This window comes from Phyllobates terribilis, unplaced genomic scaffold (assembly GCF_046119375.1).
Source record: "Phyllobates terribilis strain yellow unplaced genomic scaffold, ASM4611937v1 Scaffold_5__5_contigs__length_657084704, whole genome shotgun sequence".
NCBI lineage: Eukaryota > Metazoa > Chordata > Amphibia > Anura > Dendrobatidae > Phyllobates > Phyllobates terribilis.
In genome coordinates, this window is record NW_027362765.1 from 414,811,937 (window position 1) to 414,826,220 (window position 14,284).

Below are 14,284 nucleotides of genomic sequence, written 5' to 3' on the forward strand. Positions count from 1 at the left end.
TTGAGCTTGTGGCCTTTTTGCAATATAATTTATTTCACCTATCACAGTGCTTGCAATAATTTTTTGCTTGAAAATTGAAGTCATCTATCAACTGAAAATAATGTTTTTCAATAGTCTGATCACAACTGCAACTCTTTCCTGCTTTCCTTGCATGGTCTATTAGAGAGTCTAGATAAAACTATGCACTATTTTAGGGGCAAGATTTTCTTGTGACTCCAATTATTTTTGGTCTTTTCATGGTGCTTTTAGATACGTATAAAGACGCTTTATGTAATTTTGTGTAAATGATGCAATGTTTTACCTTAAATACACTATATACATCCACACTGCCACTATCATCTTGGATCCCAAGGTCATCAGGAAAAAAGGGAGGTGAGTCAATAAGTTCTCCATATTCACATTTAAATTCATGTTCTTGGATACGATAGTCATACCCTCCAAGATGAATTGAGGGGAAGAGGTCAAAAACCTTTTAAAAAATGTAAAGAAAATGTTAAAAGTTTGAACATAAATAGCATCCTGAATAGAATCATAGTGCAAAACCACATGTGTCTACTTGTCTTCTTGCATTACAATTGCTTGTAGTGTTGAAAAGCGCCTCCTGGAATACTTTGGTAAAATGAACTTATCACTGGTTCTATGATCAAATTAATGTAATGACCAAATTAAAGACTTAGTAAACCTAAAATGAAGACTAGAGTGGTCTGGCTACTGTAAATTATGAAACCCGGCACTATAATGCTGAGAGTAGGACCGGTGTGATGTTTCCTTCTGAAGGACTCTCCATAGTGTTGCCTATGTGGTCTCCAGAAAGACCAATCTCTAACTATAGTTGTGTCCAGGACAAAAGCAGGATCAACTGCTGAAGAGGATAGACATCTATTGCCATTCTTGCTCTACACCATAATAGTCTTTGAGGGTGGTGGTGTGAGGTCAATGGAGTACCTGTTTCAAGACGTCTGGTTTGAAGCCCAATGTCATGCAAATGCCTCCTACTCCTTGTCTGAGATGGCAAAACGTACGGTGCAGTTCTCAGGACCTTATTGAGATGCATTCTCAACCTGCTGCCATGTTTTAAACTTCATGAATAAAGGGAGATTTTAAGATACAGTGAGTGCCAGTTTTTACCTCTCTCACATTCCACAGTATTTGTTTGTTTTTACTGGTACCCAAGATCCCTGCTACTTTGAAGACTGTCCCCAGATTTTCTATGACAAGGACAGTGTTGGTGCCGGGTTTTTCTTTTACAGAATATTCTTGTATAATGTCACGCTCATGAATTGTGGACCAACTGCGCCACGGGCTGAGCTTACCCTGGAGGGGCATGGCTAAGCCGCTACCTGATTTTAGAACTCCTGATGATGGAGTTAGGCTTGAGCTGCAGGTAGCTGTAGGTACCCCTCCAAGGGCAGACCCTGGTACTGTGGCAGCTAACCCCAAAGGTGAGGATCGCAGTCACAGACACAGACTCAAGGTCCTAGACACTGGTACTGATTCAGACAGTGGTTCAGATCATGCGGATTCTGGAACACTAGACAGGACAGACACTGGTGTTGATTCAGACAGTGAGGATTCTGAAACCTTAGACAGGATGGACACTGGTACTCAGCATCACTGGCAGGACAGGATTTGGAATCACCGGTATCCTGGATGTTGGAGCCTGTTCAGACGGAACAGGATCAGGCTTTGACAGAACTGGATGTTCGGACGGGACTGACTCAGGACTAAGTTCTGACTCAGACATGACAAGTTCAATAGGTCAAGGTTCAGTCAGGATGGTATAGGGTTCAATATAAGACAAGATGGTTTCAGGACCAGGTTCAGGCAGAATACATCAATTGGTTCAGGATCATATTAGGTGGATTCAGGGTTCAGGATTAGGCCCAGGCAGAACGGATTGAGCAATAGGTTCAGGAATAGGTTCGGTTCAGACTAGGACAGATTCAGGAATAGGTTCAGGGATCTGACAACAAACTAGTGGAAACAAACTCAAACTAAACACTAATGAGGGCGTTGTACAGGCACGACCCTACAGGCAAGGATGCCTTAAGTACTAGATGCCTCCCAGCTGTTGGTTGGGGGCTAATCCAGAGTGTGTGCACTGCCCCACTCAGAGGCTTTGTTAGATGGATGTTTGTCCTAATGAATACATTTTGAGGAAATTTAAAGGACGTTTCCAAGTTCATCAAAAACATTGCAAAAGGGGAAAATATACCTAATAATATTATGACAATTGGCTAATATGAGCAATGAGAAAATACAGCCGGTTCTTTGTAACAGTTAGACCTTTACTAAACAGTCCAAATAGTCTAAACATTCTCCTCCTTCTTAGCACAACTCCTCTTCAGTCCTGTCTCTAGCTCATCCTGGACTACCCCCAAGCCCAACAATTCTATCGGTCTCAGGGATTTCTCATCCGCCTCAGTAGTACACCTGGGACTGGCCATTACTTTTTGTCAATCAGGTCCCTGTCCATCTTCCCCTGTGCATCAGAGGACATGATGTGTCCGGCAGCCCCTATGCTAGACCTTAGGGTCCAGAATTAACAGGATCCAAGTAATGCCTCCCACTGCCTGGAACAAGCAACACATGCTGCCCCTAGCAGCCCACCACACCTGAACTTGGCCTTCACCAATTGACACTGAACTCTCCTAACCAGGCAGTGCCCCCCTTCTTATCAGCACTAGTGCCCACCCCCTGGACTGCCTCTATCCTTAACCATTTCCTATCTTGTATGCTAAACCTATTATCCTTACTCGATGGTTAGGCTATCCATAGCAAACAAACCATACTTCATCATACTACATTACATTAGACAAAAGTTACTTTTACATATCAAACCGCTTGACGGTATTCACATGATGTGTCTGTTGTCTTCAGGGGTAGGAACAGGGTAAGACAGTTCACATCCCTACAAATCTATCATATTTGTGAGGTGACCCTCCTCCTTCCCTTGGTTGATGGATGGAGAATTTCCTTCACAAGTCCACTGCATTCATTCGCTTCTACTAATAGCCAAATGCAATTGAGCTGAATACAATCGAACCAAATTGAGTGCTCTGTTGCACTTAGGGCTCATTCAGACAAGCATATGATCCGTCTGTGTGCACTGTGGACCGCACACAGACGGCACATGGAGTCATTATAGCCAGTGTGCCTGACCCATTGACTACATAAACTGATGCTCTGTATGGAATAAAATTGCATCATACACTACTTTGGTCTGCTTTATAGACCAGAATAATGCATGTAATGGCAGCTCCTGCAACCGTCCGCAATGCCGATGATCGCACAAAATGTATTTTTTTTTTAGTAACTCGTTGCCTAGGTTAGTGGCCACCTCTGCCATCTGGGAGCATTTGCTGAACATGTGCAGTACTCACAAGCTGTTATCTATTGAGCTTGTAAGCACTGTACTGAAGCTGAAGGAGTGCATGTTGTAGACTCACAATTCCGGACAGCTTTGATACTACTTCGTTCCTCCGAAGTTGTAGAGGCAAACCTGTGTCGTGTATTTTCACTTTAGAGCACACTGTTTTAGTCACTAACACAACAATTGCTCTGGTCCAAATTGTCAATCAAGCAGGGTCATCAGCTCCCCAGGAAGCAAGAAGACATGAGGCTGGGGAGTTTTCAGGAGGCTCCTAAACACACAATACAGGACAACCCCTTTCCTTTAAAAGATCCCTATCCCAATAACATAAAGGTCTGGTATACACACTTGCTGTCCTATAAATGATATGATCACTCACTTTCTTAGCAGTCAGCTCTTTCTCTGGTCTCATCAGTACCACACTCTTATCCACCACCCTAAGACCACACAGAGATCCAGGATCAGCCTGAACCTGGAGAGACACATCTGATCCTGGAAGAACTTCACCTTGGGAAAACTCAGTTGACACCTGGAAAAAAATCTCAACCAAATAAGAAAATTGATAAAATAAAGACACCAGTGACAGTCCAGTTTCCTGACTGAATCTCTGTCTATAGATATTACTTAGCATTCATGTCCTGGTGCTCCATCTGTTTAACCTACTGCGCTATATGGTCTTTGGTGTACCACCTTTTTCTGGGAACACGAGTCACAATGCACCTTTCCACCCACTTGTTTTGCATGTCCCCACCTCCCTCACTGGTGATTGACAGCACTGGCTTGACTGAGTGTTCTCTGCGGACAGTTCTCACTCTAGGCCAGTAGTGGCTGTCAATCACCAGTGAAGGAGGTGGGAACTTGCTAAATTAATGAGCAGAAAGGTGCACATTGCCTTTTTGGCTACACCAAGGGTGCACTAAGCAGCCTAATAAGCATATTTTATTAAACTTTAGTTTCTTTTAATTATTCCTGATAACTAAGATGCTCCATGTTCCTTATCAGGTTTATGGTTCTTCTATGTACCTTTTTTCACTCTAGGGCATCCTTTCTAAGAACTGATTACTAGACTGAACTGCACATTACAAAGGAGGCCATGCTAGTGTTATGTACATGTGTAGTATTGCATCCCTGTCCCACGCATTCAAACTTCCAGATTTTTTTTTTCTATAAAAAATATTGTTCCATCTTGCTGCTGCTCTCTAGTGTATGAATGAAGAAAAAAATGGGAAATGGTAATTCAAATACAGCTTTTAATTCCTGATAATATGCTGCAGCCTTTGGCAGAATACAAAGAAGAGGACCCCTGTGCAAGAACAGTATATGGGCTCCTTGCAGTCCAATAATTCATCAGAATGAAAAATTCCACCTATTTTGGAAGTGACAATTGGCCCCCTTATCTCTTGTGTCCATATGCAACTGTACAGGTTGCACCAATGGTATATCTGCACCTGGATTGTCATTGCATGCTGTTATTTTGTCTATGATCTAGAAGTGCGCGCAGATCCTTCTCTACAAGTGACTCTCCTAGTTTAACTCCTGCTATAACAAATGGTTTCCTCTAGTGTTGAGCGAATGTGCTTTGATAAAGTGTTATCCGATCACGCTCGACTCCTAACTGAATTGCTTCGGTGTGCTCGAATACTATGTTCGAGTCACCACGGCAGCATGTCTCGCCACTGTTCGACAGCTACAACACATGCAGGGATAACCTAACAAACAGGAAATCCCTGCATGTTTTGAGGCTGTCGAATATGCAGCCGAGGCGACTCAAACATAGTATTTGAGCACGCGAAGCTACTAGGTTAGCACTCGAGCATGCTTGGATAACACCTTATCCGATCACGTTTGCTCAACACTAGTGCCCTCTTGTTTTTAGTGCTCAGATGCATAACTTTACATTTCTACAGACCGAATTTCATCCGCCAGTGGATGCCCAAACATTCAGTTTGTCAAATTCAGCCTATAACTTACATACATCTTATGTACCTATGTTCATCTATTGTATATAGTAGATGACATCTGCAAAAATAGAAGTAACATTATTAATCCAATCTTTTGTTTCATTAATAAACATGTTGAATAGTCATAGACTCAGCACTGAACATTGGGGAACACCATTCAGAATACCAGTTATTCACCAGATGTTGTGTGTGAAGAAGTGGAAAAAAAAACTTACTTTATTCTTGAAACATTTAAGTATGTCAAATTTTGCAGCATCGGCTAACATTTCTCCATTAGGCAGCAAAATGTAAATGAGGACATAGACAATCTTAGAATTGCTTGCACCTATAGGGAGGTTCAAGGTGACTTTTCCTTTGATATCTGTTAAAAAAAAACATTACAAACAATTGTTATTACTTTTATCAGAATAAATAAGTCATGCTACTTATTATTGCTCTTCGGAACTTTATTTATGAGCTGTTCTACTGACCCACCTATTGCATATATTTATGTACAGGGAACACAGCAAAATTAGTTAAATTTACCTCCAAAATAGTGGAACTGAAAATGACAACTTATTCCACAAAAGAGTAACATGTAAAATGGTTACTTTGAAGGAAAATTAGAGAATGTATATTTCGGAATGTATAAACAGGAAAACAAATGCTTTAAAGGGGTTGTCCACTACTAAGACATCCCCTTCTCATTCCTCATGTTTGGCTCCATTATAATAAAAACATCTATACTCACCTACTGTGTCGGGACTCACGTTTCTGGGGCTCATGTGAGGTTGTGATGTCACAGGAGCCCTGCGCCCAATCTCTGACGGCGTCACTGTCCCCACCTTCGGACATACTGAACATCAACAGGAAGTCAGGGCTTCGGCTGCTCTCTGACATTCTCTTGATGTTCGATTTATCCGAAGACGGGGACAGTGACGCCAGCACTGATTGGGAGCCGGGCTACGTGACATAACAACCGCACGTCAGCTCCGGGAACGCGAGAGCCGACTCTGCTGGAACTGCGCCACACCGGAGGTTAGTATAGATGTTTTTATTTTAAAAGGGCCAAACATAAGTAACGAGAAGGGGTTGCCTAAGTAGTGGACAAACCATTTAAGCCTTGATCGAGACATAACCTTAAACAGGGTCTGTTTGTGGACCTGATGAAACTGGTGTACTAACTTTGAAAATAAATTTTGTATTTTAAATTTATAATCTAAACACAGGAAGTTTATCTATTGAGAATGCTATAGTGGCCAGTGTGAAAATTACAATATTTCATTTTTTTTTTTTGCGTTTAGTGACATAGAAATTAAAATTAAACACCAACTAAAATGCTTAAAAAAAGGTTTTCCCTATAAACAGGGTTTAGTAAATATGTTTTGTTGATGTTCCTTTAATATCAGGATTACCTATTCGATCTGATATGGATTTTCAAAGTAATTACATTAGCCTTTTTAAGTCACAATGTACATGCTTTGCAATGGGAAATCTGATGACTAGTGTTGAGCGAGCACTAAAATGCTCGGGTGCTCGAAGCTCGGGCCGAGCTCACTGTGATACTCGGGTGCTCGACCCGAGCAACGAGCCCAATGTTAGTCTATGGGAGACCCGAACATTTTTGCGGCGGCTCCCCCGGCAGTCTGTAGAAAGCCTAAAAAGTGCCCAAAACGATAGTGACAGTGCTCAAATGACATGGGGACAGCATGGGGATCGCCCCTGGAAGCATTTCTGACCCCCGGGTCACTGCTGTCAACAATGTGGTCAGAGGTATTAAGCCACTTTTACAGGCTCACAATAAAACGTTCAAAAACGAAAGTGAAAGTGCTTTCCTGTGAAATATGTTAACCCCTTAACGACCATGGGTCTTTCTGTTTTTGTGTTTTCCTTTTTTGCTCCCCTTCTTCCCAGAGCCAGAACTTTTTTAATTTTCGTTCAATATGGCCATGTGAGGGCTTATTTTTTTGCGGGACGAGTTGTACTTTTAAACACCATCACTGGTTTTACCATATCGTGTGCTGGAAAATGGGAAAAAAATTCCAAGTGCAGTGAAACTGCAAAAAAAATGCAATTCCACAGTTGTTTTTTGGGTCCTTTTTTTACCACGTTCACAGATTGCTAAAACTGACCTGCCATCATTATTTTCCAGGTCGTTACGAGTTCATAGACACCAAACATGTGTAGGTTCTTTTTTATTTAAGTGGTGAAAAAAAAATCCAAAGCTTGCTAAAAAAAACAAAAAAAATGACGCCATTTTCCGAGACCCTTAGCTTCTCCATTTTTCGGGATCTGGGGCCAGGTGAGGGCTTATTTTTTGCGTGCCGGGCTGACGTTTTTATTGATACCATTTTGGGGTAGATCCGATGTTTTGATCGCCCGTTATTGCATTTTATTGCAAAGTTGTAGCGACCAAAAAAACTTAATTCTGGCGTTTAAAATTTTTTTCTCGTTACGCCGTTTACTGATTGTATTAATTCTTCTTTTATATTGATAGATCGGGCGATTCTGAACGCGGCGATACCAAATATGTGTATGTGTTTTTTTTATATATATATATATATTTTATTTTGAATGGGGCGAAAGGGGGGTGACTTAAACTTTTATATATTTTTTATTTTTGTTATTTTTTTAAAAACTTTTTTTTACACTTTCTGCTTGCTTCTATAGTCTCCAGAGGAGACTATAAGCAGCAGTTGTCTGATTGTTTCTACTGCATACAAGCGATGAGCAGATCGCTTGTATGCAGGAGAAATGCTCACTTGCTATGAGCGCTGACCACTAGGTGGCGCTCATAGCAATTGAGACATGACAACCACAGGCGTCTGCTGCAGACCCTGAGTTGTCATGCCCACCCATTGGTGACCCGCGATCACGTGACGGGGTCACTGATGGGCGGGGCTTAGGACTCCCGGAAGCTCAAGTTAAATGCCACTGTCAGAGATTTAACATGTTAACAGCCGTGGGTGGATTGCGATTCCAATAATCAGCTGACATGTGCTCGCTTCAGTGCGGGCTCACCGCCGGAGCCCCCGCTGAACCGGCCTTCCCGACCTGGTGCGTACTATTACTGACCAGGTCGGAAAGGGGTTAAGGAACATCCTTTCCAGGGTAAAGACTTGTGTATAAGGTAAAATAAATAACCAAAAACAAAAATACTCCTCCACACCTTGGGCTATGTTCACAAGTAGCATTTTTTATGCGTTTTTGCACGTTTGTATTGCTTTCAACCGTGACAAATGCATTCACCCGGAAATGTCATTTTAACATTTTACAACCTTATCTGGCCATGTGCTGTGTGACACATGCATACAGTGCTAAAAAGACATGGGAACAGCATGGGGAAGACCCCTGGAAGCATCTCTGACACCCAGGTCAATGCCTAAAAGTGTGCCCATCAGAATTGATCCTTGCCGCATCAGAAGATGCAGACTTGCAACTATCCCCGTGCAAGTCTTTGTCCCAGGGCAGTGTTCAATTGTACCTCCCCCATAACTTGCAATACAAGCGCAGGTATGCAGCCTGCCACCCACCCACCCCCAGGCTGCAATACCATACTGCTAGCTTGCTTGCACTTGAAATTGGGCCTTTTAGGCATGTGGAGGTGGAATCTGGCCACCACGTCATGGCTGCGTCGGTAGCCTGGTATTCATACTCAGTCCCCAGCCGCCCGGCGGCCGGGTGTCCACGCTTGGTCCCCAGCCACCAGGGGGCGGCCGGGTGTCCATACTCAGTCCCCAGCCGCCCCGCGGCCGGGTGCCCACACACAGTCCCCAGCCGCGTGGGGGTGGCCGGGTGTCCATAAACGGTCCCCAGCCGCCCCTATTTGTCCCGGTGCGCCTTATACACAAGCGCGCATACCAAAACATTACCTGTGCCCTCCCCAGTGCATTTAGTGGGAAGGACAGCCTAACCACAAACACGTGGACAAGTGAATGGGGCCAGGAATGGTCCATCTCACTGACGCCTTCACACTGGGTTAATATTGTGGAAGCCGGGACTCAGTTGGACACTGGGATGCAACACGTCCTCCAGACATAGAGGATTGCGGGTCCTGGGTCAATCAGGCTTCAACACAAAGTTCAGAAGGTAGACAGCAGCAGTGGTCGGCCTCCTACACAACGAGTAAATTATTCATGATCATGAGGCCATCCACCTCCTTAGCTTTCTGTTCCTTGGAATGCAAGCGCATGTATGTAGTAGCAGCTATTCCTGAGGTGGTCAGCGTTTTGGCGCATATTCTACCTCCTTCGAGGATTGCTGGATGTTTTCCTGCTACTATCCCAGTTCTATGACTCTCGTTAAAACAAAGCTTCAGGTGATGAATGATGGATGAGGTGGTGGCAAAGGAGAAAGAGCAGGAGGAACAGGGACCATTCACATCAATATCAGGCCTGCCAACCACACATGTCTTGTAGGATATGTTTCTGTACCAAAAGGAGCGGTTCAGCTACACAGTTATAAGGTATACAGTGAATGCAATGCCTACCAAAAATTTCGAGGCACTCCATTTTTTCCATTTATAGCAACTGGGTCTCCTGTACACTGTTGGCCTAAGCAGGGAATGGAAGGCTTTCCAAAAATTATTAGGCACTGCAATGCCCCTTGAAACAGACGTGGATTACAGCATATTAAAAACCTTTTACCCATTATTGGGGAGTGGGTCTCCCTTAGTGTTCGCCTATGCATTGAAAAGCAAAAGCTGACAAAAATTAGGAGGAAATGCAATGCCCGTTGCAGGAGTCGTGGAGGTTAGAGGTAATTAAAAACAACATGTCAATGCCCCTTGGAAGAGCTGTGGAGTTCAGAGTGGTTTAACAAGACGGTTTTAATGCCCCTTAGAAGAGACGTGGAGTTCAGAGTGGTTTAACAAGACAGTTTTAATGCCCCTTGGAAGAGATGTGGAGGTCACAGTAGCTTAACAAGATGGTTTTAATGCCCCTTGGAAGAGACGTGGAGTTCAGAGTGGTTTAACAAGACAGTTTTAATGCCCCTTGGAAGAGAGGTGGAGGTTACAGTGGAGTAAAAAGACAATATCAATGCCCCGTGGAAGAGACGTGGAGGTCACAGTAGCCTAACAAGATGGTTTTAATGCCCCTTGGAAGAGTGGTGGAGGTCGCAGTGGAATAAAAAGACAATAACAATGTCCCTTGGAAGAGTGGTGGAGGTTACAGTGGAATAAAAAGACAATATCAATGCCCTGTGGAAGAGACGTGGAGGTCACAGTAGCTTAACAAGACGCTTTTAATGCCCCTTGGAAGAGTGGTGGAGGTCGCAGTGGAATAAAAAGACAATATTAACGACCCTTGGAAGAGACGTGGAGGTCACAGTAGCTTAACAAGACGATTTTAATGCCCCTTACAAGAGCCATGCAGTACAGCATATTAAAAACATTATTCCCATTATTGGGGAGTGGGTCTCCCATAGTCTTTGCCTATGCCTTCCAAGCAAAAGCTGCCAAAAATTAGGAAGGGGGAACTTGCAATGTCCCTTACAAGAGCCATGCAGTACAGCATATTAAAAACATTATTCCCATTATTGGGGAGTGGGTCTCCCATAGTCTTTGCCTATGCCTTCCAAGCAAAAGCTGCAAAAATTAAGACAGAGGAACTCGCAATGCTGGCAACATGGACCACGGTCACCCTGGTGGTATAGAGGTCGTGGAGGCTGAGGATAAGGAGAAGAGCAAAAAACAACCGAAATGAGGAAGCGTATACCCATGTGTGGGTGTGAAGCGATGCATGGGAATACACCTCCTGAAATAACTCAGTGGATTTGACTTTATGTTACTCTGCTGTCATTTGGTGGTGATGAGAAGTCTGGCCCAATCCAGCCCTTGTTCATTTTGATAAGGGTCAGCTTGTCAGCATTGTCAGTTGACAGGCGAGTGCGCTTATCAGTTATAATTCCCCCAGCGGCACTAAAAACACGCTCCGATAACACGCTAGCGGCAGGGCAGGCCAGGACCTCCAAGGCATACAGAGTGAGTTCATTCCTAGTGTCCAGCTTTGATACCCAATAATTAAAAGGCACAGAGGAATCACGGAGGATGCTGGTACTCCCTCACCATCTTTTGAAACTTTCCACTCCTTGTGAGAGTTCCTTGCGCCTCAGGGCCTGTAAGCTGGGCAGGTCTCAGAAAACTGTCCTAGAACATTGACAGTGTTCCCCTGCCTCTGCTGGATTGGAGTTGCGTCTCTCTCGCCTGTATGCCTTAGTTGGGCAGCGAACTGTGACCTCTGCCGCTACCGTGTTCAGATGGGAATATTTTTAATAGTTCTGCAGCAAGGGCCTTCTGGTACTGCCCCATTTTTGTAGACCTCTCCAACTCAGGAATAAGAGAGTGAAAGTTCTCCTTGTAGAGGGGGTCTAAAAGTGTCATCAACCAGTAATGACTGTCACCCAACATTTTGACAATGCGAGGGTCACGGTTAAGGCAGCGTAACATAAAGTCAGCCATGGGTGCCAGACTGGTAACGGGCAAGACTTCCGTGTCCTCACCAAGATGACGACTGATAGTGTTGAGCTAAAGCTTCCCATGTGGATAGCAAAGCGGTTTTCTTCAAGAAATGAGTTTTCCAAGAGTTCTGAAGAAGTTTTTGAGGAGGAGGACTTTTTGGACAGGATCCGTTACAAAAACTGAAAAAAAATCACAGCAAAGCTTTTATAAAAAAAAGAAAATGTTGAAAAATATAATAGTTGATCTCTGATAGGTAGCTATTAGTGTTGAGCGAGCACTAAAATGCTCGGGTGCTCGAAGCTCGGGCCGAGCTTACCGTGATACTCGGGTGCTCGACCCGAGCAACGAGCCCAATGTTAGTCTATGAGAGACCTGAGCATTTTTGCGGCAGCACCCCCGGCAGTCTGTAGAAAGCCTAAAAAGTGCCCAAAACGATAGTGACAGTGCTCAAAAGACATGTGGGCAGCATGGGGATCGCCCTTGGAAGCATTTCTGACCCCCAGGTCACTGTTGTCAACAACGTGGTCAGAGGTATTAAGCCACTTTTTCGGGCTCACAATAAAACGTTCAAAAACAAAACTGAAACGGTTTTCCTGTGAAATATGTTAAGGAATTTCCTTTCCAGGGTAAAAACTTGTGTATAAGGTAAAATAAATAACCAAAAACAAAAATACTCCTCCACACCTTGGGCTATGTTCACAAGTAGCATTTTTCATGCGTTTTTGCACTTTTGTATTGCTTTCAACAGTGACAAATGCGTTCACCGGGAAATGCCATTTTAACATTTTACAACCTTATCTGGCCATGTGCTGTGTGACACACGCATACAGTGCTGAAAAGACAAGGGATCAGCATGGGGAAGACCCCTGGAAGCATCTCTGACCCCCAGGTCACTGTCTAAAAGTGTACCCATCAGAAGTGATCCTTGCCGCATCAGAAGATGCAGACTTGCAACTATCCCCGTGCAAGTCCTTGTCCCAGGGCAGTGTTCAATTGTACCTCCCCCATTCCTGACAATGCAAGCGAAAATATGCAGCCAACCACCCACCCACCCGCAGGCTGCAATACCATACTGCTAGCTTTAACTTGAAATGGGGCCTTTTAGTTTGGAGGAGGCCGAAGCTGGCCACTACCTCATGGCCGCTTCGGCAGCGAGGTATCCATACTCTGTCCCCAGCCGCCCGGCGGCCGGGTGTCCACGCTCGGTCCCCAGCCGCCAGGTGGCGGCCAGGTGTCCATACTCGGTCCCCAGCCACCCTGATTTCTCCTGTCACATTCCCCCACACTTTTCTTAGCCTGGCCTGCTTTAGGGCAGCATTGGACGAGCCCACCAGAGAACCAGACTCCTCCGGTGGGCCCTGGCTTCTCCATCAGGGGAGTTGAGAGTGCCTAGGTGAGGAGCATGATGATAATGATAGAAGTTAGCATCTGCTTTGTTTTCTTGGAATGCAAGCGCATGTATGTAGTAGCGGCTAGGCCTGAGGTGGTCCGCATTTTGGCGCATATCCTACCTCCTCCGAGGATTGCTGGATGTTTTCCTGCTACTATCCCAGTTCTATGACTCCTGTTAAAACAAAGCTTCAGGTGATAAATGATGGATGAGGTGGTGGCAAAGGAGAAAGAGCAGGAGGAACAGGGACCATTCACATCAATATCAGGCCAGTCAACCAGATATGTCTTGTAGGATATGTTTCTGTCACAAAAGGAGTGGTTCGGCTACACAGTTATAGGGCATACAGTGAGTGCAATGCCTACCAAAAATTTCGAGCCACTCCAAAGCCCCTTGGAAATGACATGGAGGTCAGAGGGCGTTAACTAAACCTTTTTTTCGATTTATAGCAACTGGGTCTCCCGTGCACTGTTGGCCTAAGCAGTGAATGGAAGGCTTTCCAAAAATTATGAGGAACTTCAATGCCCCTTACAAGAGCCATGTGTGGCACCCCAGGGGTCTGGTCACCACAGTAATAGAGATATTACGTCGGAGAGCAAGTGGGAGGTTTCCTGGTCAGGATCCCTTAAACATGCAACATCCTCCTGCCCCAGTCCTGGGAGGGGAGAATTCTGCCCTTATAAACTGGATCTGGGGCGGGGTTGAGTGAGTCAGAGAACAGTCAGAGTCAGAGTGAGAGCAAGGGAAAGTAACAGCAAGGAGCTCTGTAGGAGCTAGGAGCTAAAGACCAGGGGCTGGAAGCTGAGCAGAGCTCGCCCTGGCAGAAGACAATAGGAACCGGACACAGGAGTCCGAAGCTTTGAGGACTTATATATCCAGCAGCAGAAACCAGCCGGCAGGGGATTTCAGGTCCTCTGGCCATAGAAGCCCAGAGGCTCAGTCACAAGCAAGGGACCAGCACCGCCGTCGTGGAGCGGAGGCTAACAGAAGGCCCCAAGTCACCAGCCATACGGGTGAGCACTACACGGTACACTCAGGGACGTGGGCTACTTCTACCCGCTTACAGCAAGGTAGCCAGGAAGAGTGCAGACAGACGGGGAGGCCTACAACTCCACCTGGCC

At 44.8% G+C, this 14,284-nt stretch overlaps 1 protein-coding gene across 1 annotated transcript in view; it reads right to left on the reverse strand.

Annotated features, from left to right (window-relative positions):
• Positions 1–14,284, reverse strand: part of LOC141273396 (alpha-2-macroglobulin-like) — a 155,210-nt gene that overhangs the window by 108,336 nt on the left and 32,590 nt on the right. The window contains exons 14-16 of the mRNA XM_073685164.1: positions 5,550–5,695; positions 3,753–3,902; positions 302–469 (exon numbers count right to left, since the gene is read on the reverse strand). Coding sequence (XP_073541265.1) covers positions 302–469; positions 3,753–3,902; positions 5,550–5,695 — 464 coding nt within the window. The remainder of the gene's footprint in view (positions 1–301; positions 470–3,752; positions 3,903–5,549; positions 5,696–14,284) is intronic.